Below are 14647 nucleotides of genomic sequence, written 5' to 3'. Positions count from 1 at the left end.
CACTGAGGCAGTTCTGCTCAGAGTGATAACTCTTTTAGTGGCAGACAGGGAAATTCTTTTCAGATTTAGTTCTAGTTTTGGAGCTTAGCAGAGCACTGAATACAGTCTTCATCTCATCCTGCTTACCTGCCTTGAACATAGCATTCACATCGCGGGTAGTTTATCACTATCTTATGTTTCCATGGTAGTCTTTCATTTTCCATGTTAACACACACTGAAAGTACCTGACCTTAAAAATTCTAAGAATCCTGAAACCGCTATCCACGGTGTTTGGATGCACAATCCTAAAATACATCTTCCATTTGACATAAAACACAGACTTTAAGTGCTGTCAGTGTGAACAAATGCCCTCAATGACTTTTCATATTCCCAACATATTAATATTTCTTCATATCCATAGACAATCCGTCTTCTGTACAACTGAGGAAGTAATGTATAGTAATGTACATGTACAAGTGTGGGTGATGGATCCAATGGAAACACACTCAGTTAAAATTTCAGTGTAATTATAACAACTTAAAATAAGTTACAGTATATTTTTGTTCATATCAGATCAGATACATTAAATTACAAAGACATTAAATTACATTACATTGATAAATAAACAGACAGGACGTCAGGGGTTCATTTTCAAACAGAAACACTCAATGGCAGACACTAGGTCCTTTTTTTTTTCATTCCACAGCTTATTAGAGATGCATTTCCTGTCTAATTCTTTGCAAATCATACATTTAAATATTGTATCCATATAGTGCATTTCTGATGATTACTATTATCAATGCCTATAGTGAGATTAAATTCAGTAGTTGCATTACATTACACTAAACATTGCCTCGTGTCACATAACTCCACAGAGAAACACAATTTATCAGTGAGAGACATTACAACAGCAGCGTATCTCCCAAAGTCTAGATTGTAACCAAACTGTGCTCAGTTCTTTAAAGGCAAAACACTTGCTTCTGATTGGCTGGCAAATTGTACACCAAGACAACTCAAACAGTTCCAGTCAACAGTTTGACTATTGATCTAAATCTGTGCACAAGAACTGGTGGAAACCATAGCAACAGTACAACACTACTTTTCACTACGTTATCAATTATCTCTCACCAGTTAAACAGAGCTAATTATGGGTTAATGCTCTCTGACAACAAACAACCTTTGAAAAATGGATGACAGTTTGAACACATCTTCTACTTTTGCCTGTGACAGTGACCATGGTTTAAGTGTGATGATACATTCAGAGGTGCCCTGATACAAAACCACAGACTCGACAGCTACTACACAAAGCAGAGTGGTATTCCACCACCATTATTTTCATGTATCAGGGTAGCTGATATACCATCGGTTACATTGCTCATCTGTGTAAAAGCAGCTGTCATTGATTTTCTTATTCAATTACTACATTAGGCAGTGTAATGTGACCCAGGCTCTATAAGCGTGAGGAGAAACAAGACCAAACTTGAAAGCCAGGTTATGAGTCATCAGGCATCAAGTCAGAATCAAGCAAAATCCAGTGACTTCACAGAGTACATGCTGACCATTTATCAAAAACAGTCACTGCATGTTATTTAGTCCACTTCATTAATCAGTACTGTCACAACTGGAAGTGTCCCACTGTGGATGTGACATACAGATTTGTGTGTGAGTCTGGAGTGTGTATAGATGTTTTTATGAACCATGGCAGCAGTTGTCAAGTGATGATAGGTCTTCTCAGTGATAATTATTGTAACAGTACTTTACAAGTAAGTGTCCCGGTGTGTGTGTCATTATTCTCCGTAGCTGTTCTCTCTCAGAAGCCTTGTATATGGCAATAGGCCTCCAAGCTAGAGAAGAGGACATAGAGGAACCAGAGTCCAAACAAAAGCAGTGAAGTGAGGACTTTGGGGATCCGTGGGCCTCCCAGTTCGCCACCAATGGACGGCTTCCGGCGTAGCATCAACACTCCCATAGCGAAGAAGGCAAAAATGGTGAAGAGCGTGACGGAGAAGGCCAGCGAGCCGGGGTCTACACGGAAGACCTTACCTTTGACTTCCCAATATACGGCAGCCACGGACCAGGCCACTCCAATGCCCAAAAATACATTAACAGCATTGCTTCCTGTCACATTTCCCACACATGCATCTGCATACTGGTCCTGAATGGCAGCCACTTTACTGGCAAAAGTATCTGAAAAAAAGTTTGAAAATAAATAGTTCAATAGTTTAATCCAACAACCATCAAAGACTGCCTTTACTGTGTGTGCCTCCCAGTCAGGGATTTACCATATATCACAAAAAAGGTCACTAGTAAAATCACTTACCAGGAAGTGAAGTCCCCAGTGCTACAAAGACCACCGCAGTGACAGTGTCTCTAAGGCCAACAGTGCAGCCAAAATGGGAGGCAAGGTCTCCAATGATGGCTGTTAAGAAACCGATGAGAGAGATTGACACTATGAAGCACGCCCAGCCATTCCAGTACTCAGTGGGTGGGATGAAAGCAAACAGAATCTTCCAGAAAACGCACACTATGTGCATGAAATAGTCAAAGCAGTTCGGCATTCGCTGCTCCTGTCCCTCCTCCTCATCTCCATCACCTGTTTAAAGAAAGCACAATGAAGATGAATCAAACAAAGCAACAAGCAGCATGTCATCATCCACAAACAATGCACATTTTGGGCCAATCAGAAACAAGCTTGTAATGTCACATTAGGCTGTAAAGAGGAAAGTTGTAACCAGGTGCAGTCATATAATCTATTGACTTGACTTCATATTGAGAGACAGTCAAGAGAAACTGTGTGGACAGTAAGCCTCATTTGAAGCCAATTAAATAACCAGTGTGGTATCTTGGATGTGTGAATCTGTTTTTCCACATTGCGTTTTTTTGTAGTCTCATATAGCCAGACCTAACGTTACCTCCACACTTCATACAGCAACACAAGCTCAGCTGGTTTGTTGTTACAGGAATGCCTAATCTGCTGCGTGCAGCATTGGTAAATTCTGCCACATTTCCTCGATAGCCTGCCCTGTGGTTCACTGAATATTGTACTTATATAATATACTTTGTATTTTCTGCCAAATAAATGCTGTTGAGATGTCGAATCCTACCCCTTGTCACACTCTAATGAATCACATCACATTTACTAATAAACTTAATTATGGAGCAGGCTATTCTGTCCAAAACACATGCAGGCTTCTTCCTCATTTTCATTCCTATTTGGAGCCGATGAACACATTTGTTTTTTCATTATTTTTGCCTTTCTTAAGTTTTAACATTGCTAAAAAGAGGTAGAATAATGTTTTGAGTAGAGTAACAAAAAATAAATATAGTGGCATAAATTTCAGTTTATAGGACAAAATATTATCCACACTCAAAACAGAAAAAAAGAAAGTAGAGGCTCCAGAGATGTACTTTTACAAAAACTGAGCCTCTTCACAGATCCTGCACAAAATATTTGATTTAAAAAAGAAATCAATATATGAAGTACACAAACATATGAGAGCCACTGACCTGCACTGACTGTGACTGCTTCAATGAACTGCTCTCGCCACGAGTGAGTGCCAATCACTGAAGCCAGATTTGTGTCCTTCAGCAGTTTGTCCACTGTGCTCTGTTACAACACATCAAATAGGTCAGTTGTAGTTCACAGCAATGCACACAGAACAGATCACATGTTCATTTACTGCGTCTATATTCTTGTATGAGGACACTGTCTCTTTTGTGTTAGATTTTTGTTAGATTTCAGCTCTCTCATCAAGTTAAAGAGGAAAATTACATTTAAAAAAGTTCAGAAAACACAAAAGGTTTATTGTTTCATTGGCTAGTTGATGCAGACAGGGTCCAGTGTGACATCCGAAACAAACATGGTAAATATTAATAGTAGTCCCACAAAACCACTAGCATCACTGTTCTATAACTGACCCACACATTTCACACACAGCACACATGGATACACACACAGAGCCTCAGTGCATCTCATAAAAAGTAGAAAACAGAAAAGGAAGATGTGAACATACAATATTTTTGAAATGAGAAGAGTATAATGAGAGTTTAGTGAGAAAATGAGATGAGAAAAGTCTCATCAGTTCCATCACACACAGCATGCTGACAGAAACTGTACCTGGTCTAGTACTCCATTGGGAGTCTGATGTTTAAGCAGGGGCAAAGTGGTTAAAGAATTATTCCACATTACTTTAACTTTTCCACACTTGCAACACAGATTTTTGGACTGCAACAACGCCCATCCTCGAGGTGTTCATATTTGTGAAAGCTTTTGCTGGAAAAAACACTTAAATTATGACTGAATTATGAAGTTAACTCCTGTGCCACCCAAATGTCATTTTATTGTTACTCCTGCCTAACACAGCTAGTATCATATTTTGCAATGATTTAGTCTTGAAACATGTGATAATAGTAATAACAGTAATAACAATACATGTTAACTTAGCTTTCAGGTGCATATTTACAAGTACTGATGATAATTAAAAAGCTCAGGTTCATATTTCCTGACAAACCAAACCTGAAATAATTGTCCTTGTTTTCAGGGATCTATTTGTCAGAGCACTGAGTCGGTTTACTGTTCGTATAAAGCCTGCTATCTGCCAATCACACACCTTAAACTCACAGGACTCCTCTATGATGACCTCGAGCCTGCTGTGCTCTCCTAGAATGGGTTTGCCCATCTCAGAGATCCTCCGGGCCTCCTCTTCCTCAGGGGTGGGGTTTCCTGTCAGGGTGCACAGAGATTTAATCATCATGCCATTCATTTATCCTGTTGTTTACACACACACACACACACACACACACACACACACACACACACACACACACACACACACACACACACACACACACACACATCCTAAACCTCAGCCAATGATACAGGCCCACACCTAAAGCATAAAGATAAAAAAACAGTCCATGCTCTGCACACACTCTCAAAGTGTAACAGTTTAAAGGTGCTGTGTGTAGCATTTACAGACAGAAAATATTGCTTCCATAATTTGATGGATTTCCTGTTCAAACAGGTGGCCAATAGGATTTCTTAAGGCCCCAGACATGGTCTTTACCCTGACCATACCCATTTATAACTCAATGAACATGACAGGCAGAGCTTGTGGAGGTTGGTACATGGCTTTCACACTTCAGGATAAAATGGTCATAATCCCAACAAGTGGAGGCATCTTTGAAAAGTATGACCCAGTAGGCTGTCAGTTAAAGAGAGCAAGTTTACTATAACAGGAGAAGCAGAGTTGATAAGAGAAATATATTTTCATATTATGTATAAGCTTCCTGGTAAATGAACTAAGCCCTGATAACCAGTAGGAGCATGCTGTGGTTGTAGGATCTACTCCAACCACCCATGGTCACTGTCTCAACCCCAAAGGCTCAGTGGATGTACCAGTCCTGAAGGGTGAAAGCAGTTCCTGTCCCCAGCAGTATTCCTGACACTGCAGCCACCCACCCCCAATGGACCTGACAGCGCCATCATTGATGACAGCAGCACCCTCAGCATTTTTTTCCTGGCTCCAGTCACAGTAGCGGCACACCCTGCCGTCAGTGCTGGTCCTGGAGACAGGCCCCACCCGCAGCAAGCACAATTAACCAATAAAAATCTGCTGTCTTCCAGGATGAAAGTAATAATATGCAGCACAAAACAAGAAGTAGCATAAATGCAGCTAAAGCTTTTGGAGTGTTTGACGATGGCAATGACAGGCTGAATCCATGCTCCTCTTTTAAACAAATGCACACACAGTGTCAGGGTGTGTAAAAGAAAAGCAGCAAAATCCTTTTTGTTACAGCAAGCAATCTAATTAACTTTTAGAAAGACACTATCTTTACTGCTGATGGTGTGACACTAAGGTGTCCAATTGTGCCATTTAGGGCCTTGGCAAATATGTAATTTCATTCAAAAATGTTTGTATTTAAACATGCTGCACATTGCACCTTTAACCCCCAAACCTACACCCAAATCGTCTTACCCTGGTTTAGCAGCAGTGCTGTGAAGACAGACAGACAATGTTTCAAGACAATACAACAAATCTACCCATAGCGTCTAATACATTGGAGTGGCTTGAAAGAAGTGAAAAAGCAACAGAAATAACTGAACATGCTCAGTACACCCTCACTGTTAATAATGAATTATATTCCTGTACATTACAAACTCACGTAATTGATTCTTTTGGCCTCCACTTACAAGCACATACCCCATTCTGTACCTTCCTATTGACACATTAAGGTTACAGGGAACAGGCCACTAAAGGATACTAAATTCATAATTGGCTGTAGCGTCTGTGCTACAGTGAAACGGAGACAGAGTGAGTGGCAGTGTGTAATCTTGGCTTACTGGCTCTGACGCAGGTGCTAGGCATTCAGCCGCCTGCGTTACCGTTGTTGTTATTGTTTTGATACTTGATCGTGGCTGCCCTCTACTTGGAGTGTACTATTTGTACTTTAGTGGAAACGGATTTCTTTGACTGTCACCTCACACTTCATTACCATTAAAAGCACATTGCACTCACACACGAACACACACATTTCTTACCAGAGATTCCCCGCTTCAGCCATTTGGGGTCCTCAAGCACAATGAAGAAGTTTTCTTGCTTCTCGTACTCCTCCACATTTATGATGTGCACTTTTAAGTTCTGACTGGAGATATGCAAGCATGCATGCACGTGCGCGCAGACACACACACACACACACACACACACACACACACACACACACACACACACACACACACACACACACACAACAACAACAAAGATAATAACAAAGAATTAAGTACCATTAAATACAATGAACAATAAGGTGCATAAATATACAATGCACCCTATCTTAAACATTTGCTCTCCCATCTAAATCACATTGCAAATTGAGGTGACCTAAATAATTAATCACAATAGGCTTTTAAATAATTCAGGCTTAAACATAGTGTTCTCTTGCTCCTCTGTGTGCCAAAGAAATACAGCTGAACTAAATGACTTGTAGCACAGTACCCTGGTTAATCAATGTCAGCATAGTACATTTGTGGAATACTTTGACGACTTCCTGGCACCTTGGAGGGAGAGTATACATATGAACACAGCAAAATGATCCTCGCAGAAAAAAAAAGAAATTAAATAATAAGGCTACACACCCATACACGTCTCCATTACCTATGATCTTCAAATGGTCATACTCTTTACTGTGCAGCATCTGTTGATTGGCCATGTTACATAACAGAGTCTTTCACTAAGTGTACAATTAGTCCATGTGCAAACACAGCTTATATAACCTGAAAATTTAATGAGAAAATGATCTGTCAGCTTACATGGGGTGACTACAGGTTCCCACACCTGATCGGGGACAGGATTATCTTTGGGTGTCAAGTCGTCAGGTAATTCTGTCTAATAGGACCTCTTTGACCAGGAATCTTTCAGTGGGGTTCGGGTGCCCCTTTCCTAAAAGCAAGGGCCGAGGTAAAAGCTTTGAGGGTGCTGTGTGCCGGGACTGCTGGTTTGGTCTTTTTGATTATTGCCTCGTGTTTGTGGTAATTATCCATAAGGTTCAGGTTCACAGACATCAGACCATATTTTTGTCAGTTATTTTACACCCAAGAAGATGGCAAAATGTAGAGAATGTAGAAAAACACTGTTCTGAAGATATGCTTTGTCACCACGGTCTACCTGCGTTGCAGAACAGTTTAATTAAAATTTTCATTGAAATTTTGTGACACTGTATTTTTTTTAGTATCATCAAGGCTCATTTAAACCCAAGTGTGCTGTCCAAAAACTATTAAAAACACACGAGTGAGTACACATACTGTAGTGTATTTTGAGCCAATGCCACATACACCATCCTGTCCCTGAACTACTCCCTAACACACAAATACAAATGTATTTCTCTTTATGTAACATCTATTAAAAAACACAGTAATCAGCTATTTAGGAAATCATTTAGCATTTTATAAAAGGAAACACTATATTTGTGGCCAGTTTGTAAAACTGAATGTCTTTGGTAAGAACTAAAGGGATTGGGGTTGAGTGCCAGTACAGAGTAGGGAGGTCAGAAAGTATTGATGAAGAATGTCTGACACTGTCTCCTTCCTGGAAAAGAATAGATTGATGTTCTAAGGAAATACATCCATCAGACTCTGTGGCTCCTAAAGTCTTATTTCCCATTCAATGCCTCTGGTTGCTAACTGTGCCTCACCTGGTCTGTTCATTGGTGAATTCCAGCTCGCCTCTGGTCTCCTCGTAGTCCAACCCAGCCTTGGCACTGCCATCCTCTGTATGGTACGGCACAGCAACGGTGCCCCTGGAGCCCGAGTTCCTCACCACCGTCACTGTCAGGGTGCCTGTGCTCTCACTCACCCGCAGCACTTGCTGGCCAAAGGTGAAGATACCAGCATGGTCATCATCCAAGATAGTGACAGTGGCAACCAGCGGGTCCACTAGTCTACCTATGGGTGGACTTCCTGCCCCTTCACTTCCACCTTCTTCTAACCTCAGGTTCTGAAGACGCACAAAGAAATGCTCATCCTCCTCAAAGATGTCGTCATCCAAGATGCCCACCTGGAGAGCACAGAGTATTGTATGGTCACTCTCCTCATGGATTCATGAGGCCATAGTAGTTTTAATGCAGACACTTGAAACTCACTACAATGCAACTTTCAGATTACTATTCTGGGGTCCCTGAAATATTAGCAAGGAGATCACTACTATCTGAAATCAGTGTGGAATGGAAGCTCATCACCAAAATGAACTCTGCATTAAGCTAGCTTTGCAAAAATCACTTGTGAAGTGAAGTCCAACAGCGGTGAACTTCATAAGAATGACAGAATCTTAAACTGACACTGACAATTTCCTTTATGTGAACTAAGAACACTACCTCTCACAGTCCCCTTTCCCCCTTGCTCACCTTGATCTCTTTGCGGGTATCTCCGGGCTTAAACACCAGGGTTCCTTCGCTGAATTCATAGTCTGCACCAGCATTGGCAGAGCCATTTTCTGTACAGTAGTCCACATAGAAAGTGTTCTGGCCTGTGCCCCCTTCAAGGATCACCCCGAGGCTCATAGAGCCACAGTTCTCTGTGCACTGGTACTGGGCACTTTCAAAACAAATGTGTGAGCATGTGGCCATGTCAGAGTCCTGGCCTCCCGAGCGACGTGAGTGGTCAGCAGCATGCTTCTTTAATATATTGCCAGCACCAATCATCATGCGTGTCGCCTGGACACGGTAGAAGGCACGACTCTTCTTCTGGTGGACCAGGGCTGAGTAGTTGGCCATCTCAATCAGCTGGTCCAGGTCTTTGTCTGGGTGTTTCTCCTTCAGGTCTTTCAGGATGCGGACAACCTATCCAAGAGAAGAAGAAGAAACATACTTTATTAATCACATTACACAAGGTGTTAGTTGCACACTACACGCCATGCTTTCCGTGAAATTAGTTTTCTCCACATTTATCCCATCCTTGGTCTGTTGATCCTCCGCGGCAGACCAGGAGCGGTGGGCTGCCAGCTGCCAGCCGACGCCAACACCAGTGCCCGGGGACCAGTATCTCTTTGTGATCTTCTTGCATGTTTTTAGTGGGGGTCATGTAAGGAGGAAACCCCAGGTGAACACGGGGAGAACATGCAAACTCCACACAGAAAGGCCCCTTTTTTCGAATCCCGCTGTGGGAGCTGGTGGTGTCCCCACAGCGGGATTCGAACCAGGGACCTTCTAGCTGTGAGGCGACAGTGTTACCACTTGTTCCACCGTGCTACCCAGAAGAAACCAGTTGTAACACTGTCATATTTATCTCCTGACTTATCTAATCTCTATCACATTTCATATTTGTAGAATTGCGAGTTTTAGCAAAATGTCCTTTAAAAATGAAGATGGGTCCTGGAGAGCGTTTGGTGATTTGATAGCAGAATGAGAAGACAGCTTAGTTTTTAATGAAAGAAGTATTGCTGTTTCTCAGACAAAACTTGTATGAAGTGCAGTTTGCAGACTAATGCAGGGATCTTTCGTGAGGAAACTTCGGAAACTCCGACTACTCAGCGTCCCACTGATCAAATTCCTGCTGTTAAGACTCCTGCTGTTTGCACTCCTGCCATTCAGACTCCTGCTGGGATTGAATCCTACTAGCCTCAGGAAACCTTATATTCCCCTTAAAGTCCCGTTAAGTAGCTTCAAAGTTAGAAAAACATTAGACCCACCAGTGAGCTTTACAGGGTAGAAGACGTTCCCCTGTGAGTGGCTTTCTTCCTTTCCTCCAGCCTTTTAAAAATACTAGACAAGTATTCTGTCCTTTTTAAGACAAACCTTACCCAAACTTTAGTAAAAAAACATCAGTTTTCCAATTTAAGGATCACTAATTATTTCATACAAAATAGAAAAAACTACAACTCCACCATACAGTAACATTTCTCCCTGAGCCACTTGTCTTACCTCATCTTTGTTCTGGTCTAGATCACTGCCTGTCTGCACGGAGACCGTCACACTGGAGGAGTTTCCAGGGCACGAACTGCCATCGGACAGCTTTCCATCCATGATCACATCAATGCCTTTGGGAGCAAGGTCACCTTCCATTTCCACCACAATGCCGTGCCTCTTGTCAGCACGGTAACGCTTGTGCATGTATTTGTAGAAGAGTAGGCGACGGTCAGCGATCCAGGCCAAGATCACACACACCGGAAAAAAAAGCAGCGTCACAACAGCCTCCCACACCTGTTAACAGAGGCTAAATGAGCATTACATGATTCACATACTTTATTTTTATTAGAGATACATCTATATACAGTCATCGGACACACCTCTACAACCCCAGGTGAGATGACAGCTAGTATGAGGTAGAGCCAGATGTAGGCAAAAATACTCCAGAAAGCTGTAATAAAAAATACTCGCAGGTGTTTGATCTTGCGAGACTCTCCCTCAGGGATCACCCCCACACACAGGCCGATTATCACGAACATATTGAAGGCAGCGCTGCCCACTATGGTGCCCGGGCCGAGCTCTCCTGCATCAAAGTTGTGCCCACACACCTGTCAGCGATTAAAGGACAAAGGTCAGATCAAAAAAAATAAAAGGTCTTTTCTAAGGTTAAATGGAACTGAACATGAAGTGTTTCCCAGAGTTTACCCTAACTTTGATTTATGTTGTAAATTTATTGCTTCATTCATTAATTTAATGTACACAATTAGTCCTGTACTACTGTAGTAGTATATTTTTGTGACACTGTAAGCAGCACATGCATATTTTAAGGATGTAAAAAACTGTCAGATATTTTTTGAAAGTGTACAGACAACGTTTTTTTGTGAGAGGGTCTATCTTAAAAGGATATGAATGCCTTATGTACCTCAATAACAGAAAGCAGGATCTCAGGTGCAGAGGAGCCCAGGGCCATGAGGGTAAGATTGGACACAGTCTCATTCCAGACCCTCACCTTTGTTACTATCGTTTCTCCGTTGGGTCTGGTGATGGTCACCTCTTTCTCCTACAAGGACAGAAGTTCATGAAAATGTCAAAGACGCTGCCATCACTGAAGTCATTATACACAAGTTCCAGCTATTGCAATCAAAGCAATGTCACAGTATGATACATTCAAAATTTAATAAAAACATCACATATTGTGCAGTTTAGAGGACTGTACATTACATAACTGCAGTTGTATTCATTTGAACTTAGAGCATTTGATGTGGACATCATTTGGTTGGCTGCACGGTGGCGCAGCAGGTAGTGCGCGTGCCTCACAGCAAGAAGGTCGCCGGTTCAATTCCCGGGTCAGGCCTTTCTGTGTGAAGTTTGCATGTTCTTCCCGTGCATGCGTGGGTTCTCTCCGGGTACTCCGGCTTCCTCCCACAGACCAAAAACATGCTCATACCATAACTTGTAAAATTGCCCCTAGGTGTGAGTGTGAACGGTTGTATGTCTCTGGCGACCGGTCCAAGGTGTACCCCGCCTCCCGCCCGTTGACAGCCGAGATAGGCTCCGGCCCCCCCGCGACCCCGAAGGGGATACGCGGCATAGAAAATGGATGGATGGATGGATCATTTGGTTGCATTCATGATAGATGTGGAGAATTCAGGAGCAATCATGATGTTTCTGAAAGGCTGCTGATCAGCAGCCACTGTGGGATAATGACACACTGACATTCTTTTGTGTCAGTCACAGTTTGGAAGGGACCACAGCACTGACTGTTATCAACAAGGTAAGAATGGAGCGGCAAAGTTCAATACCTGAGAGGTGATGACTTCAATGGATGCCATGAAGCGATCTGCGATGATGGACACACCCAGGAAAATGTACATGAGACAGGCGAAGTAGACCACTGCCCTCCCTGCCTGCTCCCCCAGCGGAGGGTTGAGTGGCAACCACACTGGCAGCACAATACCAGGTTTACACACCACAATGCCCGAACACGTCCGCTTGCCAGACCCCGTGGTGTTAGCAGAGGACTGAGGCTGCTCGGGGCCAGACGCTCGCTCCACAGTCTGAGGCCTGAAGGAGGCGCAGAGGTTGGCTAGGAGGAGGAGGGAGAGGATGAGGAGTGGGGAAAGGTGAATGGAGAGGGGTCCCATGATGTCCCTGAGTCAGGAGTGGCCTGGGGGTCACTGGGGGGGACGCTGGGGCAGAGGACTCTCCTGGGGGGACAGACGAAGGCACATTGTTCTAAGAAAGACATACAATGAGGTGTAATAGATTTCCAGTGCATGTCAGACTACCTTGCTTCTGCCTTAAAAATGTGTCACTTTTCCACAGGTCTGTCTGTCTGTCTGTCTGTCTGTCTGTCTGTCTGTCTGTCTGTCTGTCTGTCTGTCTGTCTGTCTGTCTGTCTGTCCACCTCTTAGAAACCATTGTCAGATCTAACACTGCCCTAAAAGGGACCTATTTTCAACTTTGCACCACTTTTGCATCACTTTCTGTGTAAATGTACACCAAAACACAGGGAGGTATCTGTAAAACAGCTCTGCACATGGAGTGGAAAAGTGAAAAACTGACACAAAGCATCGCCTCTTCATCCTGTACAGCTAAAGTCTAAACCTACTGCGCTGCTTTTATTTCTATCAGTTTGTGAGTAAGTTGAGTATGAGGAAATGTGCATTACTAACATTTGCCATAACTCTCCTTCCCTTTCTGCACAGCTAGCAGGCTGCAGGTTGTTTTCTTTTTTTTACCATAGACACAAAGGCCCGTTATTAGCAATTAAAGTAAACTGACCCGACAGAGTAATCTTAACAGCAGATCAAAATGACCTCCGAGAAACTAAAGCCAGGTTGTTAAACCATGCAGCTTCTGTGGTTATCGTTCTCTGGCACTAATCACTGAAGCCTGGTGGAAAGAATGATTAAGGGCCAGTTTATGGCTCAGTGCTGAGTCAACGTCTCTGTGGGAATGCTACTTGAAAACAAATTTGTTTTCTTGAGAAATAGTGACTACTGCCAGACAGACAGTTTATTCACATCAGCTGATGTTGGCACATCTGAAAATGCAGAGAAATGCATTTGGCAAATATTCTAATGCAGTAATGTCCTACAATCTGACACAACTCCAGTCATTCATTATTGTTATTAATTACCTACTTTCTTTATTATCTAAATCATTACAACTTAGGCTAACCTTAATCTGTCCCTGTCACTCCTTGACACCTGTCACTGGTAATCTGCATGAGTGACCCTTGTGTGTGCTACCATAACTTATTTATTGGCCATTACAGGTCTTATGGCTAATCACTGAGTTGTGATGTTACCAAGTATTCCACTGCTTCAAATGCACATCTTAGAGACACTGTTGTCTGTCAAAAGTTCATATCGTGATACTTGAAAAAAACACAAAATTACTACCAAATCTTACATTTACAAAGTATCCTTCTCTTGTTTTGGAAAAACTGGAGTTATTTTAGAGCATTTCTAACATGATTTTGGGTTAAAGCCAAAGCATAGACAACAGAGAAATACATGCATAATAAAGTGCAGCAGGCAGATCACTGTGAGCTCATCTGAGGATGCATGGGTGTGAGCACAGCAGGGTGGTAGAGAGCGTTCAGTCTCTGTGCTCGTCCTGGGCCCACCACCTCCACTCCCTCTGTTCAGGTGACACTGTACTATTGTGCATCGCGAGTTGAAACAGATACTGGGGTGCTGCATCTTTGATGCAGCCTGAGCTCGGCCAGCTCATTATGGAGTTGTGATTCAGAAACACAGCCCAGAGGGCCCGCCGCATCGCATTTCACTTTCCACGGCCTGCTATGGTTACCACGACCTCAGACAGAGGGCCACCTTACACCAGCGGGAGCTGAGGGGGGGTAAGCTCACCAAAAATAACTTCCTCAATGTTCATAATTGGACAACAATAGTGCACAATCAACAGAGTGATGTGAGACTAGTAATGGTAATATACATGTTCCTGTCCAATCAATTCTGATATGGTGGCCCCATTAAAATAATGTAATGTTTCTGGTCTGTAAAGAGGGAACCAGTCTTGTTTTCACCAAAGCATAATGTTGTGCACTCAGTACACAGATACAAACGCTCACAACACACCACTGAAACAAAAAGCATAAGCGTTGGGAAATGATTCAACGTTTCTAAAGTTCTACACCTGAGCTACATGAAAGAGACATAATGTCCTATATCGCGAATCTGGAAGAGTCTTAAGTGTGTGCCACATGTTTATGGTCTAAATGTAGATTTGATTTGTATAGTAC

At 42.7% G+C, this 14647-nt stretch overlaps 1 protein-coding gene across 7 annotated transcripts; it reads right to left on the bottom strand.

Moving 5' to 3' along the window:
• Positions 1-1773: 1773 nt before the first annotated feature.
• slc8a2a (solute carrier family 8 member 2a) lies at positions 1774-12521 on the bottom strand. Of its 7 annotated transcripts, XM_070982822.1 has the most exons (13): positions 12180-12266; positions 11300-11437; positions 10758-10985; positions 10393-10671; positions 8878-9312; positions 8170-8531; positions 6521-6624; positions 5958-5975; positions 5809-5811; positions 4590-4702; positions 3487-3586; positions 2300-2572; positions 1774-2166 (listed from the first exon to the last, which is right to left on the bottom strand). In XM_070982822.1, exons 1-13 carry the CDS (start codon positions 12249-12251, stop codon positions 1790-1792), a joined length of 2502 nt encoding a protein of 833 aa, XP_070838923.1. In that variant the 5' UTR covers positions 12252-12266; the 3' UTR covers positions 1774-1789. The 7 variants fall into 7 exon arrangements, with proteins under 7 accessions (XP_070838923.1, XP_070838921.1, XP_070838922.1 ...); XM_070982820.1 differs by lacking the exon at positions 5958-5975 and having other exon boundaries at positions 5809-5816; positions 6508-6624; XM_070982821.1 differs by lacking the exon at positions 5809-5811.
• Between the last annotated feature and the right edge of the window lie 2126 nt (positions 12522-14647).

Source organism: Chaetodon trifascialis, chromosome 16 (genome assembly GCF_039877785.1).
Source record: "Chaetodon trifascialis isolate fChaTrf1 chromosome 16, fChaTrf1.hap1, whole genome shotgun sequence".
Taxonomy (NCBI): Eukaryota; Metazoa; Chordata; class Actinopteri; order Chaetodontiformes; family Chaetodontidae; genus Chaetodon; species Chaetodon trifascialis.
This window is presented reverse-complemented; position numbering and strand designations above follow the sequence as displayed.